We start from the raw sequence: 13,309 nt of genomic DNA, 5'->3' as shown, positions 1-13,309 counted from the left end.
GGAAGGGAAGAGATCACAGAGAGAGGAAGGGAAGCAGGCCCCCTGCTGAGCAGAGAGCCCGATGTGGGACTCGATCCCAGGACCCTGAGATCATGACCTGAGCCGAAGGCAGCGGCTTAACCCACTGAGCCACTCAGGCGCCCCTTAAATTTACTTTTTAAGTGTTTTTTTTTTTTTTTCAATTAAATCTTAGATTTCACAGACATAAAATCATGTCAACTGGAAAGAATAATTTTGCCTTTTCCTTTACTATTTTTACCTTTATTTCCTCTGGCTAATTACACTTGCTCATCTCTCATGGAAAATGCTCCCTAGTAGTAATGAGTATCATTGGCCCATTTATGATTTTAGCAGCGATTCCCTTATGCTCTATCCGGCCTTTGGTTAAGAAAGTATCTATCTAGCTTTGTATAACTAAAAGTGTGTAAGTGCATGTGTGCATATAGATGTGTGTGTATTTAATTGAAAGATGGATGTTGAACTTTATCTAATACCTTTTAAGCAAATTTGAGTGAGTTTTTCAGTTTGTCAACTTTGACCTATTAATACCTAATTAAACTATTAATTTACCTAATGTGGAACCATCTTTGACTTCTTGGAATGGACTGAACTTGAACATGGTGTATTTTCTCCTCTGATGTGTTACTGGTTTCTGTTTTGTTAGTAACTTCTTGAAAATGGATATAAATTGAAATTGAAATTGGTCTATAGTTTTCTTTTGTGCATATGTCCTTATTGGATAAAAAATAAATGATTTACCTTCATTCGTAGGAACTGAGGGAAGCAAACAGAGAACAGAAGATAAACAGCTCCAGCTAAAAATGGGTAAAGAATGTGATTGCGCAACTCTCAAAAGAAGAATTACCAACGGCTAAAAAAGACATGAAAACACCTTCATCATCCCTGGTAACGTGAAAGTTCCAACTACTAACCCCTTCAGACCACCTTCCTTTTACCTGCATCCCTGGTATCCTACAACAAAGGAAAGGGATCTCTCTGCCTATTCTGTTAGTCACAACAGTCCCTTTTGTCCACACTCTCAGAAGCACTAAAGCATATTCGCAGACATACTTCGGTTTTAATTCCCTTAGCAGGCAGAAAGAAAAATTTCGGTGATCTCTCCAAACAGAGCATTTAAAGATAGTAGGTTCCCACTGATACCTGTTCAAGATTGTTTTCTTTCTTTTTAAATTTTTTAATTTTTTTAAATAAAAATAAAAATTAAAAATAGAAAAATAATTTTTAAAAGATTATTTATTTATTTATTTGACAGAGAGAGAGAGAGAGATCACAAGTATAGAGAGAGGCAGGCAGAGAGAGAGGAGGAAGCAGGCCCCTGCTGAGCAGAGAGCCCAATGCAGGGCTCGATCCCAGGACCCTGGGATCATGACCTGGGCTGAAGGGAGTCACTTAACCAACTGAGCCACCCAGGTCCCCTCCCCACCCCACACCCCTATTTTCTAAATGGGACTAAACAAGCTCCTTTAGCAGAGGGGTTCTTGAACTTCATACAGAACTCTTTGGAAATGCCAGATGCATTTTAACACAAGCAAGTCGTTGGAGAAATCCGGGTCTGCTTCTTCATCTAGAAAATGCTTATGCCGGCACCGATAGACTTTAAGAAGGATAAAAGGAAATGATGCACATTGAAGCTCTTTACGAACCTAACACAATTTTGTGCTGACATCATATGTATGAAATCACACCATATTTCATCAAGTATGAAATCATACTGTAAGTGTCACAGGCAGAACCGGCAGAACATACGCGAACACTTCATCTCTCAGATAAAAATTTCATAGAGGACATCGAGCCTTTTCCACAGCAACTGAGCTGACCTGTGCAGGCGCCTTCTCTCTCTCCCCCTCATCTTCATGCTTCCTGAAGCCCTTCCCTTGGTTGCTATCCCGCCGCCCCCCCATGCCCTGCCCTGCTGCAGAGGGTCCTGCTGGGGTTTTGCTCCAGGGAGAGAAGGGCAGGTGGCCGAGCTGGGACAGACCGGTCCTCGCACACTCGCCTAGCACCGCCTCACTTTATCTCATTCTGCTCATTGGGGCCGCAAGGTCAGAGCGCAGGACAGCTTCTTTTGTGTTCAGCTATCAGGACCACACTCGGGGTAAGGCTCGGAATGTGTGGAAGTTGAGACTACTCACGAGACACAGAGGCACAGGACTCCCGGCACGGACTCGCTGTCCCTTATCAGGAAGTTGCCGTCCACCCTGTCCTGCAGCAGCAGGGTCTCACAGTCTTTCTTGGACAGAGGGCCGTGGTAATAGGGCAGATCCACGGCGAGCCTGCTGGGAGCCCTGTAATCCATCCCCAAGTTCAGGGCCGGCTCCAAGGAGGGAACTGGAGGAAGGGGCCTCAGGGAGCCCGGGGGAGCTGCTCTTCCGCTGGCTGGTAGGAGCGAGATGAGGCGGTTCTGCAGGACTCAGAGAGTTTTGCAAGATTCAGGAAGTGAGAAGGGTGGGGTGATGAAGTGACCACACATGTCAGCCTGTAAATGACCCTAGTGTGATTCACAGACGTATGTGAGAGCAGTTTGAGCCGCAGTATCCTCCGCGATGTGGATGGCGGGGGAGAAGGGCCGATGCCCAGCTACCTGGGCTGCAGCCCCGTATAGCACCATAAATCCATTTTTTAGCTCCTCTCCTGCTGGTGTCCCTTTCAGAGAGCGCCCCACTGCTTTTTGCTGTGGTGGATGCCCATGGCCTGCTGAAGCGGCCTCTGATTGTGCTAAACTTAGAGCAGGTGCTAGAGAAGTGCACAGAGGCTGGATGAGTAACGGAGCAGTTGGAAAGGTAGGACTTCCGCAGGTTGAATGGCCTGAGCGACGGGAGATGTTCTTTTCCCAAAATGGGAAGAGAAAGCAACTGAGCATAATGGGGGGCGACAGCCTGTCCCTGGCTGAGGCTCCCAGCCATTGATGAGCAAAGGCTGCTGCTCACATCTTCCGGCCTTCTGCTTTTGGGGGAAGGAGCCGGTGCCGGTGGGAGGGATATCTGAGTATGCAAAATTTGTTCAGGGATGCACCTCTGGGTGGGAGACAAGAGTACAGGAACGTTGGTTTGAATATCCTCAGATCCTCTGACGTTCCCATTTTGGAGGGCAGCAGTGATGTGTCCCCATGAAGAAAGACCAAGGAGAGTTTGTCCAGCCAGAGACACTGAGCCCTTTTTAGACAAGCTGGCATGGATGAGAAATCCTTTTCCTCCCTTCTTTCCTTCTTTCCTTCCTACCCTCCATCCTTCCTTCCTTCCTCTCTGAACCTTTTCTACCAAGATAGATATCTCCCAGCTGATGTTCTTGGGAAAGGGGGCTTCTGTTATCTGAGGGTCAGAGTTAGCCCTAAGAGTAATTTCTCTTCTTTTTAAGATTTATTTATTTGAGAGAGAGAGAGAGCATGAGCAAGAGGGGCAGAGGGAGAGGGAGAGAGAATCACAAGCCGACTCCGTGCTGAGTGAAGAGCCAATGAGGGCTCCATCTCCCCACGCTGAGCTCACGACCTGAGCTGAACCAAGAGTCAGATGCTTAACCAAGTGTGCCACCCAGGTGCCCCATCCCTAACAGTAATTTCTAAAGCCTCTTCCCTCCCAGCTTTATTGAGATATAATTGACAGATCGCAATTGTGCAAATTTAGGGTGTACAATGCATTGAGTTGGTATATTTATACATTGCAAGGTGATTATCATCCTACCATTAGCTAACACCTCTGTGTTGTCACCGGTTTACCACTTCTTTTTTGTGATGAGAACATTTAAGATCCACTCTCTCAGCAACTTTCTAGTGTGTCATACGGTGTTAGTAACTATAATCACCATGCTGTACACTAGATTCCCCAGAACTTACTCACCTTACAACTGTAAGTTTTTACTGTTTGGCCAACATCTCTGTTTCCTCCAAGGCCTTTAAAAAAAAAAAAAATTAACATATAATGTATTATTTGTTTTAGGGGTACAGGTCTGTGATTCATCAGTCTTACACAACTCACAGTGCTCCCCGTAGCGCACCCCTTCCCCAGTGTCATCACCCAGCCACCCATCTCCCCAGCCCCTCCCCTCCAGCAACTCTGTTTGTTTCCTAAGATTAAGTGTCTCTTACAGTTTGTCTCTCTCTCTGATTTCATCCTGTTTCATTTTTTTGTCCTCTTTTCCTATGATCTTCTGTCTTGTTTCTCAAATTCTGCATATCAGTGAGATCATATGATAATTGTCTTTCCCTGAGTGACTTATTTTGCTGAGCATAATGCCCTCTAGTTCCATCCATGTCATTCACTGGGGTGCATGTGCCCCTTTGGATCACTACTTTTGTATCTTTGGGGTAGGTCCCTCGTTGTGCAATAGCTGGGTCATAGGGTAGCTCTATTTTCAACTTTTTGAGGAACCTTCATACTGTTTTCCAGAGTGACTGTACCAGCTTGCGTTCCCACCAACAGTGTAAGGGGGCTCCCCTTTCTCTGCATCCTCACCAACATCTGCAGTTTCCCGACTTGTTAAGTTTAGCCATTCTCACTGGTGTGAGGTGGTGTCTCGCTGTGGTTTTGATTTGTATTTCCCTGATGCAGAGTGATGTTCAGCACCTTTTCATGTGCTCTAAGGCCTTTTTGAGCAATCAAACCATCTACATATTGTTAATTAATTAACTTCAGGTAGAATGAGCCAATGTTTTAAACTGGATCACGTTTACTTAACTCCCACAATCACTACTGTGCAATGGCAATTGGTTAAACATATGTGAATTTCTCTGTATGTAGCCGCATTATTCAAATATCTTTAGAGCTTGCTACATATCTCAACTACGTATTTATAAAAATAAGAACTATGTGCTCACGATTCATCCTTACTTCTCTTAATGCCTTCTTAACCAGAAGATTATTCAGTCTTGCTGATTTGCTTAAGCTATCTACCTACTCATGGGAATCTGTCTTACACTAACTTCCTTGTAGCAGATATTTGTTCTTTGGAAATTCCACTGCTCTGCTGTTGGTGTAATGAAGTGACATTCTTCGAGAAACTTGCTATCAGAGAGCTATGCTTCAAATCCTAATTTATCTCGTGCGGCCTAGGGCCATGTGCTATTGAATTTCCTAGGAATTATGACACGGGAGGAAAGAATTTTTACTGGTAGAAGAGGAAACTGGGTATCAAGCTTGGTGTGAGGATATTTTTCAACCGCAGTTTGGAAGTAAGTTGGTACATGCTCAAAATCTTTATCATCACTGAGCCTTTTTTTTTTTTTTGCCTTTTTTTTTCTTCTTCAAAATGTAGTCCCCTCAACCTCACTCATCATAAGAGAATGCCAATTAAATCTACACTGAGATAACAACTCACCTATCATACACTAAGATAACAATTCACCTATCATATTGGTGAAGATCAGGACTTTGAAAACATACTGGGTTGGTCATGCAGGAGTGAAAAGTAATAATACTATTTTGTACATTATTGGTTGGCTTACAAAATGGTTACATATCCAGTGGAGGAGAATATGACCAAACCAAGGAAAGGTACATAGTCACTTGCCCCCCGTCCCCTGCCCCGAGAGAATCATCTCACTCCCATTTTGTTACACCCAATGAAATAAATAATTCAGGCATAAGTAGGCAATGGGTGAGAATTTTAGGCAAATGTTTGATAATGACCTTTTCAAGGAAGAAATCAAGCTGTTACCACTCAAGCCCTCTGATCAGTCAGCATAACTAAAAGTGGGACAACTAGACATTGAATGACCATGAACTTGAAGCAGCAGGAAACACACAGCCTCACTATGAAGTGTACTTTCAAAACATATTGAACTTGAAATAAATCAAGCCTTTTATTTTTATTTATTTTTTTTTAAAGATTTTATTTATTTATTTGTCAGAGAGAGAGCGCGAGCGAAAGCGAGCACAGGCAGACAGAGTGGAAGGCAGAGTCAGAGGGAGAAGCAGGCTCCCCGTGGAGCAGGGAGCCCGATGTGGGACTTGATCCCAGGACGCTGGGATCATGACCTGAGCCGAAGGCAGCTGCTTAACCAACTGAGCCACCCAGGCGTCCCTAAATCAAGCCTTTTAAAAATAAATTCTACTTATGAGATCATAATGAGGAAGCAGACAGACAAAAGCCAGTATGTGGTATATTTGGTAAGAAAAACTAACATGGTTTCTTCATAGGTCAACATCATAAAAATGGAGTCAGAGAATGGGGAAGGGGGAAACTGCTCTATTTGAAAAGAGATTTATGAGGCATAAAACCAATGTAACATGAGGATCTTGTTTAGATCCTGGTTGGAAAAAACAAACACAAAAAATTTTCCTGCCATTGGGGAAATTTAAATATTGATGGGATAGTAGATGACACCAAAGAAATATTGTTGATTTTTTAAGGCATAGTAATAGTATTTATTGTGCTTATGTGAGTAAATATCCATAGCTGGGTGATAGGGAGGTTCATTATATTAATGACTCTGTTTTCACATGTGTTGAAAAATTTTTATGATAAAAAGTCTTCCATTCTTGGGGCACCTGGGTGGTTCAGAGGGTTAAGCCTCTGCCTTTGGCTCAGGTCATGATCTCAGGGTCCTGGGATCAAGCCCCGCATCAGGCTCTCTGTTCAACAGGGAGCCTGCTTCCCCCCTACCCTCTGCCCCTCTTCCTGCCTACTTGTGATCTCCCTCTCTGTCAAATAAATAAAATTTTTAAAAAAGTCTTCCATTCTCATGTATTTTGATTTATGTCACCTCTGGGAGTAGCTGTGCAATGCACAGCAACATCTTTAGTTTCTTACATGGATTCCCCTTTCTTTCATCCATGGCAATCAAAGCCTAGAGTCATGTTTATAGAATGTGACTCTGTGCCTCCCTAGTCATAGTTGATTGGACCAAGGGTAGGCTGCTGACCCAACATGGACTAGTCAGAGATCCAAACCAAAGAATTTGGCAGAAATGAAGAAAAGAAGGGAGAGAGAGGTATGGGGGATGGAGGGTAGCAATAAGAATGCAAATGAGTTCTCTAGGAATGGCTATATAACAGGCACATTTTTTTGCTGTGGACTCAGCAGACAGGATAAGAGAGAGAACTGGTCCACAAAATGAAGAATGAAATAGACTCATGGAAAGGAGCAGAGTCAAGAGATAGTCCTAGTAGAGCAACTTACTGAGTGGAAAAACAAATTGCAAATCATGTATCTAATAAGGGGCTAATATCTGAATATATAAAGAACTCATACAACTCAATAGCAAAAACTAACTAGGCTGATTTCAAAATGGGGAAGGGACTTGAACAAATATTCTTCCAAAGAATATACACAAATGGCCAACAAGTACATGAAAAGGTGCTCAACATCACTAACCATCAGGAAAATATCAATCAGAACCACAACAAGGTATCATCTCACACTCATGAAAAGAGCCATCACCAAAAGATAAGAGATAACAAGTGCTGGTGAGCATGTGGAGAAAAGGAAATCCTTGTGCACTATTGGTGAGAATGTAAATGGGTACAACCATTATGGAAAGCAGTATGGAGGTGCCCCAGAAATCTAAAAATAGAACTACCATATGATTCAGTCATTCTACTTCTAGGTATATATCTGAAGGAGATCGGTATTTTGAAAAAAATATCTGCACCCCCATGTTCACTGCAGCGTTATCTACAGTAGCAAAGACATGAAAAGAATGTAAGCGTCCATCAGCAGGTGAATGGATATAGAAGATGTGGTGTATATACACAGTGGAACATTATTCAGCCACAAAAAGAAGGAAATCTTAAAATTTGCAACATGGGTGGAACTTAAGGGCATTTTGCTGAGTGAAATGAGTCAGGCAGAGAAAGATATTGTATGATCTCACCTAGATGTGGAATCTAAGAAAAAAAAAAAAAACTCATGGAAAAAGAGATCAGATTTCTGTTTACCAAAAGTAAGGGGTGGGGGAATTGGATGAAGGTGGTCAAAAGGTACAAACTTCCAGTTACAAGATAAGTAAGCACTGGGTATGTGATGCAGACATGGTGACCATAGCTAACACTGATGCATGGTTTATAGGAAGGTTATTAAGAGAGTAGATCCTAAAAGTTCTCATCACAAGGAAAAATATTTTTTTCTTTTTCCTTTTTTTTTTTTTTTGGTATCTATGAGATGATGGATATTAACTAGACTTATGATGACAATCATGTTACTTTCCATTTTAATTTCCATGAAAGTATATGTAGGTATATGTAAGTTAAGTCATTGTGCTATACCCTTAAACTTATACAGTACTGCATATCTATTATATCTCAATAAAACTGGAAGAAAACAGAAAAGAGAGAGAGACAGTCCTACTTAGGTTCCCAGGGATTTTCATTTCTTGGATCCAATGATTTCTTAGGTCTGGCTACACTCTTGCTTTTGGGTTTTTTGTCATTTTTTTTTAAATTTTAATTGAAATTAGAGTTAGTTAACATACAGTACAGTATTGGTTTCAGGTGTACAATATAATGATTTATACTTCCATAAACACCTGGTGCTCATCACAACAAGTGGGCTTCTTAATCCCCATCCATCACCTGTTTCATCCATTCCCCCCACCTATCACCCCTCTAGTGACCATCAGCATGTTCTCTAGAGTTGAGAGTCTGTTTCTTGGTTTGCCTTCCTCTATTTTCAGCTTTTTGTCATTTTAGTACATCCTTCTTTTATCATAAGCTAACTGGTATTTTGTTTTTATTTTCTATGAAGGATGTCAAATAAACCCAGCCTTACAGGCAAAATTCTGATGTCAAGTCCAAGGGAGCATAAAGCTAAATATGAGCTACATAGTTACATGAATAAGTAGCTATATAGAAACTGGGCAGTGGAAGTCAAGGCCAGAAGATCCATGTCATTGTTGACTACAGCAGCCTGGTGAGTGCTTGTGTTGTGCTTATCACAAGATGCCTTGTTTGGGAAGACAGTGTAGGGCCTTCCAGTTAGTTCCTGGTATCTTATTCTAGAACATAGCACTCTGTCTCCTCCAATAGCTAACCCATCCAACCAGCATTATTCACTGAACATGCTTTAAGGAGGAATCCTAGTATTTCTGAACTCTCTAGGACTTTAAGGTAGAATCAGCTATGCGAGTGGTGTAGTAGGGTTGTAGATGGCTTTAAATGAAGATATGTACATAATGTGCCTGGCACATAGTTAAGGCTCAGTTGGCTATTATTGTTTGTATGTAAGAAATTACAGGAAAAACTGTCCATTCTTTTGTCTAGTGTGCGTCTGAATGGGATGCCTGGACCTTTGGCAATCATCTTGGGACCTTAGGATCCAGGCTGCCTGCTGAGAAGGGCAGAGTGGAGAAAGAGAGAATCTGGGCCCTTGACAATTACACTGAGCTGCTTTACCTCCTGCTTCTCCCTCGTCTGGACTTTTAGTCAGGTAAGAGAATAAGTTTCCTTCCCATTGAAGCATTTGAGTTGGGGCTCCTTGTTGCAGCAAAAGGGATTCTAATAGATACAAAGACGTATGGCCTTGGAGTTTTTAATTAGTTTGAATACTATCACCCTTGATTTGGGGATTATAATTAATTATTCATCTGTAACTGTAATTAATTACCCATTTGGATGTAATAACTCCATCTACTAATAGTGTGTCAGTGTTTCCACAACAATGTTGAACATCCACTGCTCTCTGATTTCATCAAAACTTGGTTTATTGGCTTTCCTTCAATTTCTCTACTACAGATTACCCCCCATCCCTCCTCCCATCAGTCTTTAAATAAGTTTTTAAAAACCATGTTATACAAATGGCTAACAGACACAGGAGAAAAGGTTCAACATCACCAGCCATCAGGGAAATACAAATACGAATACCAATCTCCACACGAGACACCACCTTACACCAGCTAGAGTGGCCAAAATTAACAAGACAGGAAACAAGTGTCAGCAAGGTTGTGGAGAAAGCGAAACTGTTGGCGGGAACGCAAACTGGTACAGTCCCTCTGGAAAGCAGTATGTTTTCCTCAAGACGTTCCTCGAGACGGTAAAAATAGAGCTACCCGAGGACCCAGGGATCGCACTACTAGGTGTTTACCCCAGAGATACAGGTGTAGTAAAACAAAGGGGCACATGTACCCCAGTGCTCATAGTAGTGATGGCCATTACAGAACTGTGAAAGGAATAGAGATGCCCTTCAACAGACGAATGGATAAAGAAGATGTGGTTCATATATACAATGGCATATGACTCAGCCATCAGAAAGCATGAATACCCACCATTGCATCAACAGGAATGGAACTGGAGGGGGTTATGGTGAGTGAAATAAGTCAAGCATAGAAAGACAATTATCATATGGTTTCACTCATACGTGGAACAGAGGACCACAGGGGAAGAGAGGAAAAACTGAATGAGAAGAAATCAGAGAGGGAGATAAACCATGAGAGACTCTGGACTCCAGGGAATAAACTAAGGGTTACAGAAGAGATGGTGTTGGGGGGATGGGCTAACCAGGTTATGGGTATTAAGGAGGGCATGTTTTGGGATACGCAACCAATGAATTATTGAACACTACAACAAAAACTTATGATGTACTATATGCTGGCTAACTGAACATAATAAAAAGAAAAGAAAAGCCATGTTATAACTATTGATTACTGAGTATTATTGATTATTGATTATTATTGGTATTATATTAGTATTTACATAGACTATTTACATAGACCTATGACACACAGGTAAACTTGAGCTATTTAATAGGTGAACGTGAGCTATTTAATAGGTGAACACAGGTGGTACAGTTGACCCACACACAACATGGATTTGAACTGTGCCAGTCCACATATATACACGATTTTTTGGTTAAAACAGCACAGTGCTACAAATGTATTTTTTCTTTCTTATGATTTCCTTAATAACATGTTCTTTCCTCTAACTTACTTTATTGTAAGACTATCATACATAACACATACAACATACAAATTATGTGATAATTGGCCCCTTGTGTTATAGGTAAGACTTCTGTTCAACAGTAGGCTATTAGTAATCAAGTTTCAGGAGAGCCAAAAGTTATGTGCAGATTTTGACTGCTTGGGGTGGAGGCTGTCAGTACCCTTAATCTTTGTGTTGTTCAAGGGCCAACTGTATATTCATTTCACTCCTTTAACTCTTTTATACATTGGAAAAACATTTTTATATGCATCGCTTTATTTTTAAATTGCAATATCTAAATAAATAAGCATTTAATAAATAAAATAAAGTAAATAAAATACAAAAGAAATCCCTGAAGACTGCAAACAAAAATCTCGAAAGGTGCTAAGAGACTCCAGTCAAAAATAAAAGGTAAACCTGGTGAGCATAAATTTTAGGAGGAGATAGGATTAGGAAGTTTGCTCATTAGGCAAGTAAACATTAGGTAGCTTTTTCCAACGCCCCTTCCAGTTTCCTTTAAGTGAGCAGGCTTGAGTTCTGTTGGAACAGCATGAAAGAAATGAGGTTAAAATCCTTTTCCTGCAACAACGCTTTGCTGCCGGGCTAATCACAGTAAAGTAGATCATAGTCTGTGGCGTAAAGGCAGGTGAGTGGAGAGACAAGAGTTTAGGGTATCTACTTCATCATCCACAGGTTTTACTTCCTGAGGGAACCAGATTTGTGAAGTGTATTATTTTCTTAATGCTGCTGTAACAAACTGCCACCAACGTAGTGCCTTAAAACCACACAAATTCATTATCTCAGTCTTCTTCGGTCTTAAGTTTGGCCGGCTTGACTGGGTCTCTGCTTAGCTTTTCATAAGGCCCAAATCGAGATGTCAGCCTGTGTTCCTTCTTGGAGGCTCTGGGAAGGGAGTCCATATTCTGGTTCATTCAGATGGTTGTGGAGTTCAGTTTCATGCAGTGTGGGACTTGCTACCCACTTTCTTATTGGCTGTCAGTTGAGGACTCTTTCCAGATTCTAGATTCTTTCTGGCTTATGACTTCTTTTGTCCATCCTCAAAATTAGCAATGATGGTTCAAATCTCTCTCGCACACTGGACTCTAACCACCAACTGTGTTCTTCTTTTACTTGGGATTCCACTGGACCCATTCAACAATCCAGGATACCTCCTTGCTTTCAGGTCAACGGACCAGCAGTCAGTGTTCATTCCGTCTGTGCGGTCAAGTGACTTAACAAATATACAGGATCCAGGGCTGAGGAGGATCGTTATTGAGTCATCACATTAGGGACATGATCAAAGGAAGAGCTAGAATTGAAAGTTACCAAGGCAAATGTCAGAAGCAAAAAACAGAACTATGGTGGTTAAGTGGTCAGCTTGAGGAAATGGCAGATGTCTGCCTTGGTGCCCAGGTGTGTGACAGGGTTTTGTCTTCTCTGCCATCTTTTTAGCTGTGTTTCCTGGCCCTGGGTGGAAGCCCAGCCCCTGAGATGGGGAGCAGTGATATGTCCCCCGAAAGATCTCAGCAGGAAGGCAATTAAAATTATTGGCCATTTCTAGCTCCAGCCACAGCCCAACTGGGAATACTAGTTTCTGCCTGACATTTCTTTTTTTTTTTCCCCTTAATAAACAGCTAATTCTATTTTTTTAATGTGAGAGAGAGCACAAACAGGGGGAAGGCAGAGGGAGAGGGAGAAGCAGACTCCCCATGGAGCAGGGAGCCCAATGCAGGGCTCCATCCTAGGGCTCTGAGATCATGACCTGAGCAGAAGGCAGACGCTTAACTGACTGAGCCCCCCATGTGCCCTCTGCCTGACATTCCTCAGGGCTCATGTATGTGGCAGCAAGAGATGGTCCTGTAGAAGTTCATCTTCTGTGCTTATAAGAAACATAATTTCACAAACTGAATCAATCCTTCCTGCTGTGAATGGGAGTCTGGGGGAGCTTGTATATTTTTCCCAAAGGCTCCTGCAGGAGAGTCAGTTAATACCATCAGCTAATTTCTTGTGTGTCTAGCTCTCGCTCTCATCAGACCAAGAGAAGAAAAGCAGGAAACATCAGCCTGAGGAATACCGAAAGAGAGCAGAGACAGCCCCCTCTCCAAATTCTGCTCCCTCCAGCCTAGCATTCCAATTTGTTAAAGGACCCACATCACGTTAAAGACCTCTAGAATAATCTCACATTTCAATGGGGCTTCACTACGTGGGGACATAAGGAACATCACTGATGACAAGCTTGGGAAGGTCTTCTCGAGGCCTTGGGAACTGGATGACTCTTATTAAAAGTGGCCCTCCAGGGTCACTGACATGGCCAGTGGGGCCAGAGATCTCCCTGAGTAGACTTCTCGTTTCCTCCCTGTATGAATTTCTTAGGGCTAACATGAGAAAGTGCCAAAAACTGGGTAGTTGAGAACAGCAGAAATTTATTTGCTCATAGAAGCTAC

The 13,309-nt window shown here is 42.1% G+C and overlaps 1 protein-coding gene across 1 annotated transcript in view; it reads right to left on the bottom strand.

Moving 5' to 3' along the window:
• Positions 1-2,386, bottom strand: part of SH2D1B (SH2 domain containing 1B) — a 22,914-nt gene extending 20,528 nt beyond the window's left edge. Inside the window, exon 1 of the mRNA XM_059414124.1 lies at positions 2,154-2,386. Within this exon, the coding sequence (XP_059270107.1) occupies positions 2,154-2,317 (164 nt within the window). The 5' untranslated portion in view covers positions 2,318-2,386. The remainder of the gene's footprint in view (positions 1-2,153) is intronic.
• Positions 2,387-13,309: the final 10,923 nt, after the last annotated feature.

The sequence above is a fragment of the Mustela nigripes genome, chromosome 10, assembly GCF_022355385.1.
Source record: "Mustela nigripes isolate SB6536 chromosome 10, MUSNIG.SB6536, whole genome shotgun sequence".
NCBI lineage: Eukaryota > Metazoa > Chordata > Mammalia > Carnivora > Mustelidae > Mustela > Mustela nigripes.
Note: the sequence above shows the minus strand (reverse complement) of the source record. Positions and strands in the feature narration are given on the sequence as shown.